This window comes from Asterias amurensis, chromosome 4, assembly GCF_032118995.1.
Source record: "Asterias amurensis chromosome 4, ASM3211899v1".
In the NCBI taxonomy this organism is placed as follows: Eukaryota; Metazoa; Echinodermata; class Asteroidea; order Forcipulatida; family Asteriidae; genus Asterias; species Asterias amurensis.
In genome coordinates, this window is record NC_092651.1 from 18,976,432 (window position 1) to 18,992,142 (window position 15,711).

General features: G+C 40.2%; 1 protein-coding gene across 4 annotated transcripts in view; it reads right to left on the minus strand.

Annotated features, from left to right (window-relative positions):
• The window catches only part of LOC139936263 (E3 ubiquitin-protein ligase SH3RF1-like), a 46,296-nt gene that overhangs the window by 6,294 nt on the left and 24,291 nt on the right, over positions 1 to 15,711 (minus strand). For 2 of the 4 annotated variants that reach the window (XR_011785926.1, XM_071931054.1), the window contains exons 5-11: positions 14,902 to 14,997; positions 9,844 to 9,986; positions 7,434 to 7,788; positions 6,684 to 6,814; positions 5,637 to 5,804; positions 3,941 to 5,291; positions 582 to 913 (exon numbers count right to left, since the gene is read on the minus strand). Coding sequence is in view for 3 of the 4 variants with exons in the window: in XM_071931054.1 (XP_071787155.1) it covers positions 582 to 913; positions 3,941 to 5,291; positions 5,637 to 5,804; positions 6,684 to 6,814; positions 7,434 to 7,788; positions 9,844 to 9,986; positions 14,902 to 14,997 (2,576 nt within the window). In the remaining variant the exon portion in view is untranslated. The remainder of the gene's footprint in view (positions 1 to 581; positions 914 to 3,940; positions 5,292 to 5,636; positions 5,805 to 6,683; positions 6,815 to 7,433; positions 7,789 to 9,843; positions 9,987 to 14,901; positions 14,998 to 15,711) is intronic. The other 2 variants (XM_071931056.1, XM_071931055.1) reach the window with 2 other exon arrangements.

Below are 15,711 nucleotides of genomic sequence, written 5' to 3' on the forward strand. Positions count from 1 at the left end.
ACCACGCCAAGATACTTGCCTCCTTGCCTCAAGTACTTTATCTTGGTGCCCCTAGAAATGTTCCATATACCACAATGAAACGTCTGCCTTTCACAAATGAAGTCTGCTAAGGAATCATTTTGTGACTTAATACAGTGGGTGTCATTTGCAAATAACTTTGAGCTAAAAAAGGATATATGTACATGAAGTTTCTCCTGGAAATACGGTTAATTGTCATTGCTTTTTTGTGTTCTGTCAATAAACAGGTGTAAGAGTAGATTCTGTCAAAGAAATCTCAAACAAGATCCAGTTCTTAGGGAGTTTGTTGGCATTCCCACCTGTCGTTTTTGAGAAAGAGGTAAATTTGCACTAATATATTTGAATCTACGAAAGCAGTCATCTCAAAGCACACAAATTTGTGCAAGGGTGTTTTTTTATTCTTTAATTATTTTCTTGCAACTTCCATGACCAATTTGTCCCAATTGCTCACAGATTTGTTATATTAAGCATATTTATGTTGGAAAAACTGGTCGTTGACAAAATTACCAAATGTGAGTGAGTGCCTTTAAATGATTAAACGAGAAATGATACAATGGTTTTACCTTTCTCTGACAAGTGGAGGAGTTGTCTTAGGTGGTTTATCCCTTCTCTCCGTCACTCCGCTAGCACCATCACTAACCCCAGCAGCCACCACTACTGGTGGGGTCTCTTCCCCACTACCATCACCCTGTGATTGGGTGCTGGGTGGTTGGGTACTGGGTGGTTGGGTACTGGGTACCGTCAGGCCTGGGCTAGGGCAGTAATGGCCAGGCTCAGCGGGATTCAACTCTTGTCCATCAGGGAGGGAACTGCCCCGTGTCAGGGGGATTGGGGCACCGTCTTCGGTACTACCTTGAGGGCGCTTCTTGGAGACTTTGCGGTCCTTTTTCTCTTTCTGTCGTGGTAAGAAGGGGAGTGGATTTAAGGGGCTTATTGGATAAAGCTGATTAAGCATATCTGATTAATTTTACACATCTTTCTTTCATGTGTTGGGGTGGATTTCACAATGGTAGTCCTAACTTAGGATGAGTTACTGGTCCTAACTTAGGACCAGTCCTATCTCTTAGCATTGCTTAGGACTAGTCCTAAGTTAGGACTACCTTTGTGAAATCGACCCTTGGTAACTTAACCTCTTACAAGAGTGTCTAAGTTCTTGAAACTTTAGGTGGCAGTTGACTTGTCAGGTAAATTTCTATTGTGTCTGATGTTCTGAGCATGCGCACATTTCCAAGAACAATGGATTTACATGGTAAGTCTGCTGCCACCCAGTGTCCCTCGGAGGACTGGTTACCAGCTAAAATACCATAGAAACTACATGGGCCCTATTTCATAGAGCTGCTTAAGCACAAAAATTTGCTTAGCATGAAATTTTTGCCTTCATAAAAACAGGATTTCCAACCAAATTTCCACATGACTTTCAGGATAACAAACAACAGCTGAATACCAGTAACGAGCAATATGCAAAATCAAATGGACATTTTGTTGGTAATCCTGTTTGTATCAAGGAAGCTGTTTCTTGCTGAGTAAATTTTTGTGCTTAGCAGGTCTATGAAATTGGGGCCTGCTCGGCAAAAAGATGAATTTTGACTTTAAACTACAACCGTCTGTTCTGTTTTCGCCACAAAAAAAAATCAGCATTACTAAACTATGACTAGGGGGTGGGTTGGGGTTTGGAGGGACACAGACAATGTCTAGTCTGTTTACCTTAAAGGCAGTGGACACTATTGGTAATTACTCAAAATAATTATCAGCATAAAACCTTACTTGGTAACGAGTAATGGGGAGAGGTTGATGGAATAAAACATTGTGAGAAACGGCTCCCTTAGAAGTGACGTAGTTTTTGAGAAAGAAGTAATTTTCCACAAACTTGATTTCGAGACCTCAAGTTTAGAATTTAAGGTCACGAAATCAAGAATCTAAAAGCACACAACTTCGTGTGACAAGGGTGTTTTTTTTCTTTCATAGTTATCTCGCAACTCTGTCGACCAATCAAGCTCAAATTTTCACAGGTTTGTTATTTTATGCATATGTTGAGATACACCGAGTGACAAGACTGATCTTTGACAATTACCAAAAGTGTCCAGTGTCTTTAATAGAAATAAGTATTGGGGCTGGATGTCTACATGTAATGCGATCATTGTGTGCACAGGGAACCTGACCGCAAGGCCTGATACTTTGTTCTTGTCACAGGACACCTCAAGGAGGCAAACTGACATTTCATGGGGCACCAAGGCAATAACCAGGTGCAAGGGTTCATTTGCTTCTATTGCATGAAGAATCAGGCATGGACTTTCATGCAATTTGACACTGATGAAATGCTTAGATCAGATCAGCCAAAACAAAACAGCAGGTTTCATGCAGGAAAATAGTTCGCCTAAAATCAGAAGAAAAAAATATTTGGAAAAGTGTCTTTTTCTGATGAAACAACTAAATGACTTTCAAACACTCAAGAAAAAAGCATTGATGCAAACAGCCAAGATTTAAAATCAACACATGTACACTACAGACTACAACTAACACCACGGCATATACTTCCTGCGAATGCGAGGCAAATTTTTACGTCACATGGCTGTTTTTGCTGCTTATGTTTTTGCAGAAGTTCAGCACATTTCAACAGATGTGAATTATTAGTGGCGAATTTGTGACATCATTCGCAGGAAGTATGAACCGGGTCTGAATGGTCCTTATGCACATCATGGGTCAAGTTCATGCAAGGACCAATGGATAAATAGTGGTTAAAGGCACTGTACACGTTTGGTAATTACTCAAAATAATTATTAGCATAAAACCTTACGTGGCAACGAGTAATGGAGAGTTGTTGAAAGTTTAAAACATTGTGAGAAATGGCTCCCTCTGAAGTAACGTAGTTTTTGAGAAAGAAGTAATTTCTCACTAAAATATTTGAATTCAATTTCGAGACCTCAGAATTTAATTTTGAGGCCTCGAAATCAACCATCTGAAAGCCACTTGTGCAACAAGGGAATTTTTTTTCTTCTTCCATTATTCTCTCGCAACTTTGACGACCAGTTGAGCTCAAATTTTCACAGGTTTGCTGTTTTATGCATATGTTGAGAAACACCAAGTGAGAAGACTGGTCTTTGACAGTTACCAATACTGTTCAGTGTCTTTAAGTGGGCAACTCATGCATGCCCAGTAGGCTGGTTCCAAATGGTTGACTAGTGTAGTCCAACCAGCGTCGACAGAGTTCCATGCTACATGTAACTCAGTCAAACTATAGTCAATGAAACTTCTTGCACAAACTTGGCCATGTCTTTTGAGCAGAGCGCCAGCTAGAGGCCAAAAGACGCATACATAGATGCGCATTGTCCATTGTTTAACCTCCAAGATGGAGGCATGAGGTCAATGCATAAGGTCCCTAGGGTGGTCAAAACAAAAACACAATGCTGTGGCGATGAGGTGAAAACCTTTCTGCATTGAAAGATTTTAAATCATAAAGGGTGCATCATTTTCAATCAACAAAAAATATTTAAATGAATTGCAAAAGAAAAGATCTAATAAAGCAATGTAAGGATACAGTACAGCACTGGTTTGGAACATTCCAATTGGATTGGTTAAGTATTCCATGCGGTCGGACATGGATCGGACTGTCGGACCGCAAAAGGGTTCATTGAAACATTCAAAATGCTAACATGTATGTTCACATGTTAGTTTGGCACACAGTCGCTAACCAGCAGACTAATCTGGTGGTCCACTGGATTGCGGGTGTGTGCTTACAAAAACATTCCTTTGTGCCTAGAAAGTGCCCCGACTTTTGAGACACTCCCTTATGATAACATTTCCTAAGTTTGTTTACTCTATTTCAATTTATGTGAATATATATTGAAGCTAAAGGATGGAATGAACCTTTCATAAAACCAATGCTGTACAATACCCTTCAGCACAAGCTGCAAGCCCCCCTTACCTTGTCAATTTTACCAGGATTGCCAAGCGAGGGCGCACTACAATCAGGAGCAGTGGAATTAGGTGGGGTTGAAAAAGGTGAAAGGTCAAATACCCTGTGCACACTAGGACTATTTGGTTTGGTCTGTTGTTGGCCTGAGGAAGACGGTGTGGTTTGCTTGCCGTTCGGGTGTGGCTGTGCTGTGGTGGAGAGAGCTTTGCCTGACTGCTGCTGGGCAGCGGGGCCAGGAGCAAGAGGGTGCATTTGAGGGTTGCATTGAGGCGGGTGCTGGTGGGAGTTTGTTTTGGCAAGCAGTGTCCTGCGTGATCGCACTGGGTCGTTGTCGCTCTCGCTGTGCCGCCGGGGCTTGGGCGCTTGCTGCAGCCGAGCCTCTGTGGCAGAATAACGTTTTGATTTGGCACTCATGTGATGCTCTACCTGAGGAGGCGTGGACAGCGGCGGGGTAGCACTAGGCGTAGCCACCGCGCCTCTTGGAGACCCTTGTCCCATCACAGGTGATCCCCTGGGTTTCACAACGCGCTCCGCATCACTAGCAACAGCACTATCCTGCTGGGGTGAGCTTGGACTCCGCACTCGTTGCACTACACCATTGTGAGTGGGTGGAGAACCTGCTACCGCTTGTCCAACGGGCACTCGTTGTCTAACACTCAAGGGTGGACTTGGTCCTTGTAAATGTCTACTAGGGGGCTGGGACTGCCCAGTGTTTGTCCTTGCTGTCACAGCAGCAGTTTGTGTCCCCACAGTAGGAGGGCTACCCCTTGTTGTTCTCTCGGAGTGTCCAGCAGGTCTGGTCTGCCCCATCGCAGAAACACCTGGGCGTACCGATTGGTTTGGCGGAGGCGGCCGGAACTGCGACTGTTGGGCCGCCCTCTCACTTTGCAACTGCGCAACAGTTTTCTGTCCATCTGGAATTTGTGAAACGGTTCTCCTGTCCGTCTGTATCGGGGACGGCGACTTGGGTTGAGCAGATTGCCCCGTAGCTCGGGACGCATTTGCACAAGTTCTTGAACTGGATGTTTGAGTTGTTGCCGAGCTCAGGCTCACTGGCGTTGAGCTAGCTGTCGAAAGATCCGCTGCTATCCGTTGAGATGACATGCGGGAGCCAGCGTCACTGAGCACGCGGGGTCTCATCGCCTGGAGGGGCGACGGGCTGGCCGGGGCGTCACTAGGTACCCTGTGGGAGTTGGCACGGGATGCAGCATCGCTAGGTAACCTTGGTCTCATACCCTGACTGCTTGATGAGGTAGGGGCAGATGTAGATTGCCTTGGGGAGTCTGAGGATGTGTTGCTAGTACGACCTTCAGATGTACTGCTGACTGTGGTTGGAGTTTTTCTGGCCGATCTTTCATGCCTATAGCAAAAGAATTGTTATAACAAAAATAAATTACTAAACCGCAATAGGTTTAATGTTCTACATGGATTGTAGAAAACAGATAAGTTTTACACAGTTTCTTACTTTATTACGCCTTTTAACCAAAAAGGCATTTATAAAATGGGAACAAAAGAGTAGTGACTCGTTCTCAAACTGCTGTTTAAAACCTTGCAGGGTTATTGCAGTGCGATAAAGGCCCTCTCACACGACCACGACCCAACCGGTTTTAAACGGCCGTTTAAGAACTCTTAGCTATCCTTGTATTCCCTTATTTTAAAAGTGGACCATTATTAAGGGAAACAGGTTTCTTAGAGGTTACCTTACCTGTATGGCTGCATGTAGTTTCCAGGGAACACCCCCATGTCTCCGGTCTTGACTGACATCCCTTTGTACCAGCCATCCTTGCACCTCTCAGTCACCGTGTAGAAGTCACCTTTCTTGAGCTCCAACTCATCTCCCTTGGTGGGCTTGTAGGAATACATGGCCACACAACTGAGAAAGATTACACGGAGCAGAGTATTAAAAGAAAAGTATACCTTGTTTTGTTTTTTTTACCATTTGATTGTTTTAATTCCATAGTAAGAGTTGTTCACGCAGAGAACTATGGTGTGTTGTATGTAATTAGCGAGCAGTGATTTTAAAAAACAACCGCAATTTGCCTGCATCTTGAAACACAACCAAAACCTAGTCTTGGTTCAAGACTCTCCTGGATTTGTCACAACAGGGCGCGCTATCACCCCCAACGCGCTATCAACCACGAACCGCTATCACTCGAGAACCACTATCACAGGAGAGTCTTGGCACATTCGTTAAAATCTCCCCCCCAAAAAGGGGCGGGCTCTGCGGGAAACCTACGCACGCGCATTATGTTTCCCCCCCGATTTTGAGGGGAGATTTAACGAATGTGCCAAGACTCTCCTGTGATAGCGATTCGTGGTTGATAGCGCGTTGGGGGTGATAGCGCGCTCTCTTGTTACAAATCCAGGAGAGTCTTGAACCAAGACTACCAAAACTTAGTAAGGGGCACTCCTATGAGGAAAATGCAAATGTAATTTCAAGGCCTGACAACCAGCGGAGCATACGGTTTACACAGCTTGTAGACTAAACAATTTGGTTCTACAACATAGCAGACCGTGTTCTAGCATAATATTAAACAATAATAATAAAACAGTATTTATATAGCGCAATATGAATTGACATTCCTCAAAGCGCTTAACAGCAAAATGAAAAGCATTACAAGAAAACAAAACTTATAGGCCTAAATTCCCCAATTAAATCCCAAAACAAACAAATTCAAGGGATGTTTATGAAATTCATTTCATTTAATCCCCCAGGATTCCAAAGGTTGCCTCAGCGGATCTGTGAACTTACACTTCTACTTTGGGTTTGGGAGAGGCCGGCGCTTCACCACCAAATCTGAATTCCACATTGCCGGCCGGGGTGACCGTTGGTGACGCTGCTAGACTGGGTGAATTAGGACCTCGAGACGTGATCGCTGGGTTCTACATTAATAAAAGGAAAATAGCAGATTGATTAATTTCAAGATAGATCTGCAGCGCTTTTGGGAACAGCGAAAATCCTGAGAAAAACCCTTGAGATCTAAGGATATGGAACGTAGCCCGACTCGGCACAAACAAACAAATTATTTTGCATGCAATGATAAGATGAAATAATAAAAAAAATATTTGTAATGTGCCAAAATCCACCTTTAGAGATGCTCAAGGTGCTTTATAGATTAAAGATGTCAAACAAGAAGTCAATAAAACTGCCAACAAATATTAATAGAAAACAACTGTAATCAGAAACAGGAGTTCATTAATTGTAGTTCTGTTTTTGGTTGGGTATTCTACATGTGTATATGGTTCTAGATTGATATTAAACTTTTGTAACTGATTATTCAACACTGTACAGCGCAGGCCAGGAATTTCATCTTCAAGAGGGCAAGGCCATTGGATTTTACAAATGGGCATTTCCATTGAAAAATTGTAAAGTCGATTGCCAAATTACAATAGTAATAATAATAATTTGAGATTTATATTGCGCGATTCCCACAAAAATGATCAATCGCACATTATAAACACTGTAGACACATAGTCATAACAAAGCGTTGAAAGCACATACCTGCGAAATACCAGTCAATGGTGCAGGTTTCTTCCTGTAGTTGACACCCGATGCACCGGCCGACACCGTCGTGGTTGACGCAGTGGGCGCTGCACCTCCAGTCGTAGAAACTGCTGCAGGACCAGCTGCAGCTTGAGACGACGACGACGGCGCTTTACTATCGATGAGATTCGCTGCTGTGGGGTTACTGGAACGCAGCAGGACGGGTGAGCTGATCTCCATGGAATGCCTATTGCTGTTATTATTGCTGCTGCTGCTGTTGCTGGTGCTAGCTGTGGTGGTGCTGGTTGTGGGCGGGGCATCTTTATTCTTGTTTAGTAGGTACGGGAAAGAATGTCTCTTGGCCTTGTTTTTACTGAAGTATGAACATCGTATAAGAATTGTTTAGTTAAAAGAGTCAGGTACTTTTTCAAAATGTCCATAGATTTACATTAAACTTACAGGGTTTGAAGATAATGATAGTGTAAAGCTTCCCTTCAAATCTTACTTACTAAGGTGCTGTAGTTTTTAAAAAATGAGTAAAACAATGTCATGACAATTTGTTTGTAAATGATTAAAATAATTTTTGTCTCATGAGACGGTTCATTACATTGTTTTACTTATATCCCAAAAGCTACAGCACCTCAGCACGTAGTATGTTCAGGGAAGCGTTCTACTGTCATTATCTTCAAACTGAGTAACTTTAGTGTAAATCTGAGGACATTGTGTTTTTTGTCCTACAAAAGTTACATAGACCCTTTAAAGTGACAATCTGCATTTGTGACATTCTTACACAAATTTGCATAGCTCTTCAGAGAAAAGAAGTTACTTTTAACTAGCATTCCAAGTCAAGCATTTTCTGTGTAAGTGTTAATCTGCTACAGACAAATTTGCTAAGCTTCATTTTCTAATAAACAGTTTCATGAAAATGGATATTGGTACATTGCCATTGGAAAAAAAACTTCCATCTTTAAAAAAAGTTTATTGTATGATTATATATGGCCATACAATTTTTAACTTTCTGTCCAAAGTCTTGTTATCAATTTAAAAAAAAAAAGGAAAAATAACTAGGGTTGAAAACCTGTGACCTACAAGCCAGTGCTCTACCAACTGAGCTATTGTATGTATATTACAATGTCAGTCTCCCAAATTTGACAAAGAGTTTAACATCTGCTGAACAAATAAGGAACTGATTCTGCTGGTTACAACACAACACCAATAATTGACAACAAATGAAGCTCCCAGTTATCTACATGTGATAAACGAAGCTGTCTAAAAAACAAACCACATTAAACCAAAGCGTTGTAAGATATTGAGAGTATAAAATTGCATGCCCACATTTTGAGGTTTTTATGAATGGGGACAAAGGCCAAGGACCAAGGCTTGAGGAGGGAATGGCCCCGTTAATATTCCTGGCAAATCCAAAAACAGTGAGTCATCAATGAACAAATATAATATAAAAGAGAAAAAACATCATGAATCATATGACACATCTGATTCCTATCAATTTATTTTTAACCAGAATTATGTGATTAATCACATGGCCCATTTCCCAAGGATGTTCATATCTATGATTTGAGGCATTGCATGGTGAGGTATCAATATATATTTGGTTTGCGGTAACAGCATGTGTGTATCTACTTGCCAGGTAGAGTTCGTTCTTTAGACAACTATCTTGCTTTATATTCTAAGCGAGTAGAATGTTCTCTTCAGAACAAACTCTACCTAGCGAGTAGATACACACATGGTGTTACCGCAAACCAAATATATTTTGAGTTTCCTATCAACAAGCCATTTTGAGGTATGGTGGACACAGCACTGTGACACTATTAGGTTTTGGAAAATCTGTCTGTAGACACTCAGAGTTCATAGGATTTTTTAAGTGGTGTTTCCCTTGAAACCATTGTGAAATGGATCAGTTACGGTAGATCATGTAAAAAGATTCAAATCAAAGAAGTGCTCAAAAATTAATGGCTTCAAATAAAAAATTTGCTGTTAAATACCCATTTTGACATTTCGTTGAAAATCTTTGAAAGGAAATTGCAAGTGTAGTTTAACAATTTAGAAAATGTGTCATGGCCCGGAACAGAGGAAATTCTTCTAGTGGTGATTGGGGAATCCTGAGTGCCCGGGCGGGGTTTCCGGCACCGACCCTTGTGGGCAGAACCATGTCGCAGATTTCACGAGACTCTTCCTATCTTTAGGATTAATCTTGGGACTTAGGGCGAGTTAAATTCCGTAACCATAGACGTTAGGACGCACTGAACCTGTCCTTAGTAAGGACGAGTTGCTAATCCTAACTCAAGATTAACCTCGCATTTCATGAAATCTACTGCAGGACACTCAAACCACACAGTGCAATACTATAGCATCCTCCATACCTAAAAAAGGCTGACAGGCTAATGGAGTTTGCTGTCTGCCCGACACTTACCTACTACCCTCTGGACCTGAGGAACCAGCTTGATCTGGGCTACCGCTGCTTGCATCTCCACTCCCCTGTGACTGATGGGATGGTCCAGAGCTTCTATCAATGCCTGCATGGGCATCCACTAGATTCTTGGCTGTACCATTCAGCTGTTGGGTGAAAAAAAAAAAACGGAAAATCAAATATTGAAAATAATGTTGGCTTTCTTATTATTTCCGGTTACTTGTAAACATTTAGCCTTCAAATGAGACATTTAGCCTTTGAGAAGGACTCTGCTAGGGTCGAAATGACAGTCCATTAACTTTTGTATATTTAACTTTTATATTTTAACTGTATATTTGTTACTTTTTTGTATATTTGGTTGGTAAGTAGTTTGCAACAGCTAATTCTATTTTCTCTCTTACTTGTAAACAACAAAGAATTTTGCTCAACTGATGTTCATGCGATCATTGAACCTATGTTATCATCACACAAATTTGTGCGTGATTGGCAAATGGGGTTTCTAACAAAAAGAAAGGCATCCCTTGTCGCAAGCTTTAATTGTGTTTCAATGTCAATTACTTTATTTATATAAACATTTATGTTGGTTTTAGTTCCTGATGTTGGTGGAAATAGTGTTCCAAAGTAAAGGTGCCAGCTATTAAAAAAGACCTAACACCGAGGGATTTGGAACTTGAAGAAATTGTAAGAAGAACTTTGTCTGTGGAAGATCTGAGTCCTGCCCTGCCTGGTTAAAGATGCTATGTCAGATTTTTGGCCGATTTGACCCCAAAATTTTGATTTAAAATTCAATAGGTACATGTATTTTGATGGGGGTCGAGAAAGTTACAAGCTTTCATTTGAGCCATTGCTTGAAAAAGTCCTTTAGAGCGGGTGATACTCTTTGAAATACCATTCACTCAAAAAAATCTATTTTTTAATGTTTGGGGCCAAAAATCTGACATAGCATCTTTAACACAAAGTTAGTAGATCACACAAGTTAGTTTACAGACAACAAGAGTTGAAGTTAGCATCTAGACAACACCTGTCCACACCCTGGCTGAGGTCACTTACATAAGTCCTTGTAAACATATGTAAAAATGGAGTTGAATTTAATCAACCAGAAAATTCAATTTCATTTCTTAAATGAGCAATGACCTTTTGGAAAGGTCATTTGTTGAATTGACAAAGTAGAACCGGCTCTTACATTCAGTTTAGCAATTAAGTATAATGTACCTTCATGGTCAGAAGCTAAATAGTTTTAAATGTTTAGGAAAACATGTTTGTACTCCTGGAATGAAATTTCCTCTGACCTCAGAAATCTGCAAGTAATTTCTCAATATCAATCTGGCCTTTGTGACCACTACCTCACCAGTGGCCTGTAATTTGGGTAGGGTATATATTTCTTACCATTTTGCACTTTGACTGTAAAAAGATATAAGTTTATGTAAAAAGATACAAGTTTTTATGCCCCCAACTCTGGAATATGAGAAGATTGTTTATTCCTTTTAGGAATTATTCTTCCAGAGTGGACATAACCGCTCAGGAATTCCAAAGCAACCTTTGGAAGTGAAATTTTCACATGTTAGTTTTATTGTTAACATCTACATTTATGTAGTGCATACTACGTACGATCAAAACAATCGCTGTTCCAATCACTGTTCCAAAAACCAAAGGCTTATATACCGGTAGTCCATTTGAAGACAGTGGACACTATTGGTAATTGTCAAAGAACAGTCTTCTCACTTAATGTATCTCAACATATGCATAAAATAACAAACCTGTGAAAATTTGAGCTCAATTGGTCGTCGGAGTTGCGAGATATTAATGAAAGAAAAAAAATCTTGTCACACGAAGTTGTGTGCTTGCAGTGCTTGATTTCGAGACCTCAAATTCTAAACTTGAGGTCTCTAAATCAAATCGTGGAAAATTACCTCTTTCTCGAAAACCACGTCACTTCAGAGGGAGCTGTTTCTCACAATGTTTTATACTACCAACCTCTCCTTATTACTCGTTACCAAGTAAGGTTTTATGATAATAATTATTTTGAGTAATTACCAATAGTGTCCACATTGCCTTTAAACCAACATTCACAAAAAAATTGTAGCCTTTAGCAAGAAGCATTGTCGTGTGATGATAATGATCTTCACAACCAGTGACGGTGTACATTGACAATGACTCAGTTGTATCATTTTATGAATGGGGTTGTGTGTGTAGGGGGGGATCTCCTCTTGATCTCTTTCAAGGACCTTTGTCTCTGAGGCTCATGTCCATGTTCAGGAACACGCCTTCTCAAGGACCTTTGTCTCTGAGGCTCATGTCCATGTGCAGGAACACGCATTTTTACATCATCCAATGTTTACAATGACACTCAGGCTGAGCAAAAGTCACGTTCGCTCCCGTCTGAAGGTGAACCACATCAATGGAAAAAAAAAAAAAAAAAACATTGCAAAATACAACAGCAGATGCAATCAATCAAGTGGAAATTATTGGCTAACAGAACACCCTTTGTTGTCTGTGGCATGATCTGAAAGTGCAATATTAAACTCTTTTTTTTTAAGGGGGGGGGGGGGGGGCTTGATTCCACAAAAGTTTCACTGATTGAAATACAGGCTTCGTGAGTCCCTATAATCACTGAGAAGTTTAATAGAAAAGGTGTACTTCGCGTGAAAATTAACTTCCCTACTTTATAGGGTTTTTTCTACAAGTATAATTTTCTGGATGTAAAAGCGAAAACCTGGTTTAATTTTCTTAAAAACTAGCCAGCAGGACTAGTAGGTATCTTAACCTGTCTGTCGGCTTTTTGACTAATTTAAATTTTAAAGCAGCAAATGATTTTGCCAGTATTGCAGTTTGTGATGCAATTTGTGGATGATTTGCTTTGCAAATTTAAAAAAAGTGGATTGCAAATTTGCGATCCAATAGATATTTTGCATCATTTGTTCTTGATACAAACCTTTGCCATTTTTTCAAAAAACCTTTTGTATCTAATTGATTGTTCTGGGAGAAACACACCAAATTAATAATTTTAAACATTCCACTGGGCAGCCATCGGCACACTGCCGACGACGAATGCATGCAGGCATTGACAAATCACAGAGCAATGTTTTCAGGGGAGTCGCAATTTCTATTGTACATACTTCTCGCTGACAGACTTTGTTTGTGAAATTGTTTTTATGTTCTAAGTATAATTTGCTTCTGTATGGTATTTTCAGTCTGTTTTGTATGTTTGATGTAATTTTTACTGATTATTATTATTTGCTATAACTTGTCATGGATTTTTGCTCTAATTTATGCATTTTATTGCTTTCGGATGGCTTAACTTTAATTATTTTAATTTTCTTACTGGAATTGTGTTTTTGTTATGCGCTCTCAAACAGGCTGGTCCTGGAGAGAGCGCAATATAAATTCAAAAAATTATTATAAATTATTATTACTCATTTCTCAAAAACTACAGCACCTCAGCAAGTTATATTTTAAAGGCAGTGGACACTATTGGTAATTACTCAAAATATTTATTAGCATAAAACCTTTCTTGATGATGAGTATTGGGGAGAGGTTGATGGTATAAAACACTGTGAGAAACAGCTCCCTCTGAATTGCCATAGTTTTTCGAGAAAGAAGTAATTTTCCACGAATTTGATTTCGAGACCTCAGGTTTAGAACTTGAGGTCTCGAAATCAACCATCTAAATGCACACAACTTCGTGTGACAAGGGTGTTTTTTTCTTTCATTATTATCTCGCAAGTTCGATGACCAATTGAGCTCAAATTTTCACAGGTTTGTTATTTTATGCATATGTTGAGATACACCAACTGTGAAGGCTAGTCTTTGACAGTTACCAATAGTGTCCAGTGTCTTTAAGGGAAGCTTTCTAACCATAGTGTAAATCTGTGAACATTTGTGTTTTGTGTCATACAAAAAGTACCAACACCCTTACAGAAAACCTGGTGCTTCAGGGGAGCTTTTCATGAAGTTATCCCGACAATTTACAAACTGCTAGCTCTAGGCATTTGCCCATGGTCTCCTCCTCAAATTGTACCCTGCTGGAATCACGCGTACCGCTCCCACTACAGCCTGTCTTTCCAATACTGCTGCTTTCCTTGAACCCCAAAATAAAAACCGTAGAGCAAGACACCCAGGTGTTACTACTCAGTAACAATGCCAACCACTATCCAAACATTTTATCGTCTCCGCACAAAACCCGATCATAAACTTGTCCTTTCGTTGATTGTTCGGCTGTGTACACTTCTTTTGATCTATACTTGGCTTTTTCGTATTAAATGGACCATCAAAACAAAGTACATAAGAGACGAGAAGTGCAGCGACTCGGAACAAAAGAGTCCACAATGAAAGGTAAATAATATAAAAACCTGCATGCTATCGCTGTGGCCTTGGATGAACATTGCAATAACAAGAAAAAATACTGAATATAAAATTGGTGTAAAGATAAATTTTATGTAGTTTTTTTTGTACTGGTAGTCAAAACTGTAGGGCCTACAGTCTGGGTTTTTGATCTTACCATAAAAATAATTAGGACATCGTTCAAAAAACATGCATGCGTACAGACGCTTATCATGAATATTTAAAGAAAGGGATAGTGTCTGGCTATCAAAGCAAAACCTTGTACTGTGTTGACTATGTTGTCTTTGTGAACTGAGGTTTGAATGAAAATCTTGGTAAAATGTTAACTTTTTTATTTTATTTCTAAAACAAGTAAAAAACTACAAGGAAAGCTGACTGGGTAAATTACAAATAATTTGGGGTTCAACGAAGTAAAATTTACGAGAGTGGGATTTTAACCTACATGTATGACTCCCAGATTAATATATGCCAGTGCTGTAGATGTACCAACTGAGCTACTAGTCAAATCTGTACAGTCTGGTATATCCACTTGTGTACGATTGTTGACACCTTTTTTGAGGTTGCGGGCTCATATCAGACTCAAGTCAAATCTGATAAAGATTATATTCTCTCCTGTAGGTGCATACAGTAGATAGATAGATGATGCCAATACTGAGTCATAATGAGGTATGGGTAGGTTGTCTCCAGAAATAGACAGTAATATTTAAGGGTTTAATTTACCTCGACAAAAGAGAGAGGAAAGATGCCAATCTTGTCTCCTTTCTTGCCCTCCACCCAGTTCTCATCCACGCGTCGGATCACATTCAGCACCTCATCCTTAGGAAAACAAAAAAAGAATCAAAGAAAGTTAAATGTCGCTGTAATTTTAGTTCATTATTTAAAAATTCATTTTTTTGCATCTTGATAATTCTGGTTGTGAAGCCAAGGACTAGTAGAAAAACAAACTTTATCACTATACTAGCCAAGACCCCATGGAGAAGAACACAAGGAAAGAAGTTTCAGTTTTAGATGCAGGAGGAAAACCCCAGAGAACTATTCCAGGGGGAAAGCCAAGCAATCAAGCAGGGACTGAATACCCAATGCATGGAATTTGAACCAGGGTCCAAGACATGTATGTTGAGGAAAGACACCACTACGCTATCACTAACCCAATCGCCTTAATTCATCAAGTAGAGCCGTGTGTAATGAATTGCAATAACTGGTTCACTGAATAAATAATTAATATATTTCCTATTGTCTATTGGCATCGGAGCATGGTGAAACCAGCCTACAAAGGTTTCTGCTATTAACCAGGGTACAATTTTATTGCTCTGCTGACCGTTAGCACAGAATCAAAGCTTGCGGAAGCAGGGAATTCCACTTACATCAAGCTTATGTCATGGATTAGCAGGGATTTTTTGTCTGGTGCGCGTACCTCCATGTTACTAAGCATTCGTCTCTTACACAGCTAGTGCAGAAATTTGGCACTTGAGAATAATGATGGTAAGCACGAACCTCAGCGGTAAGCAGAGCCGTGACATTGAGCCGTGA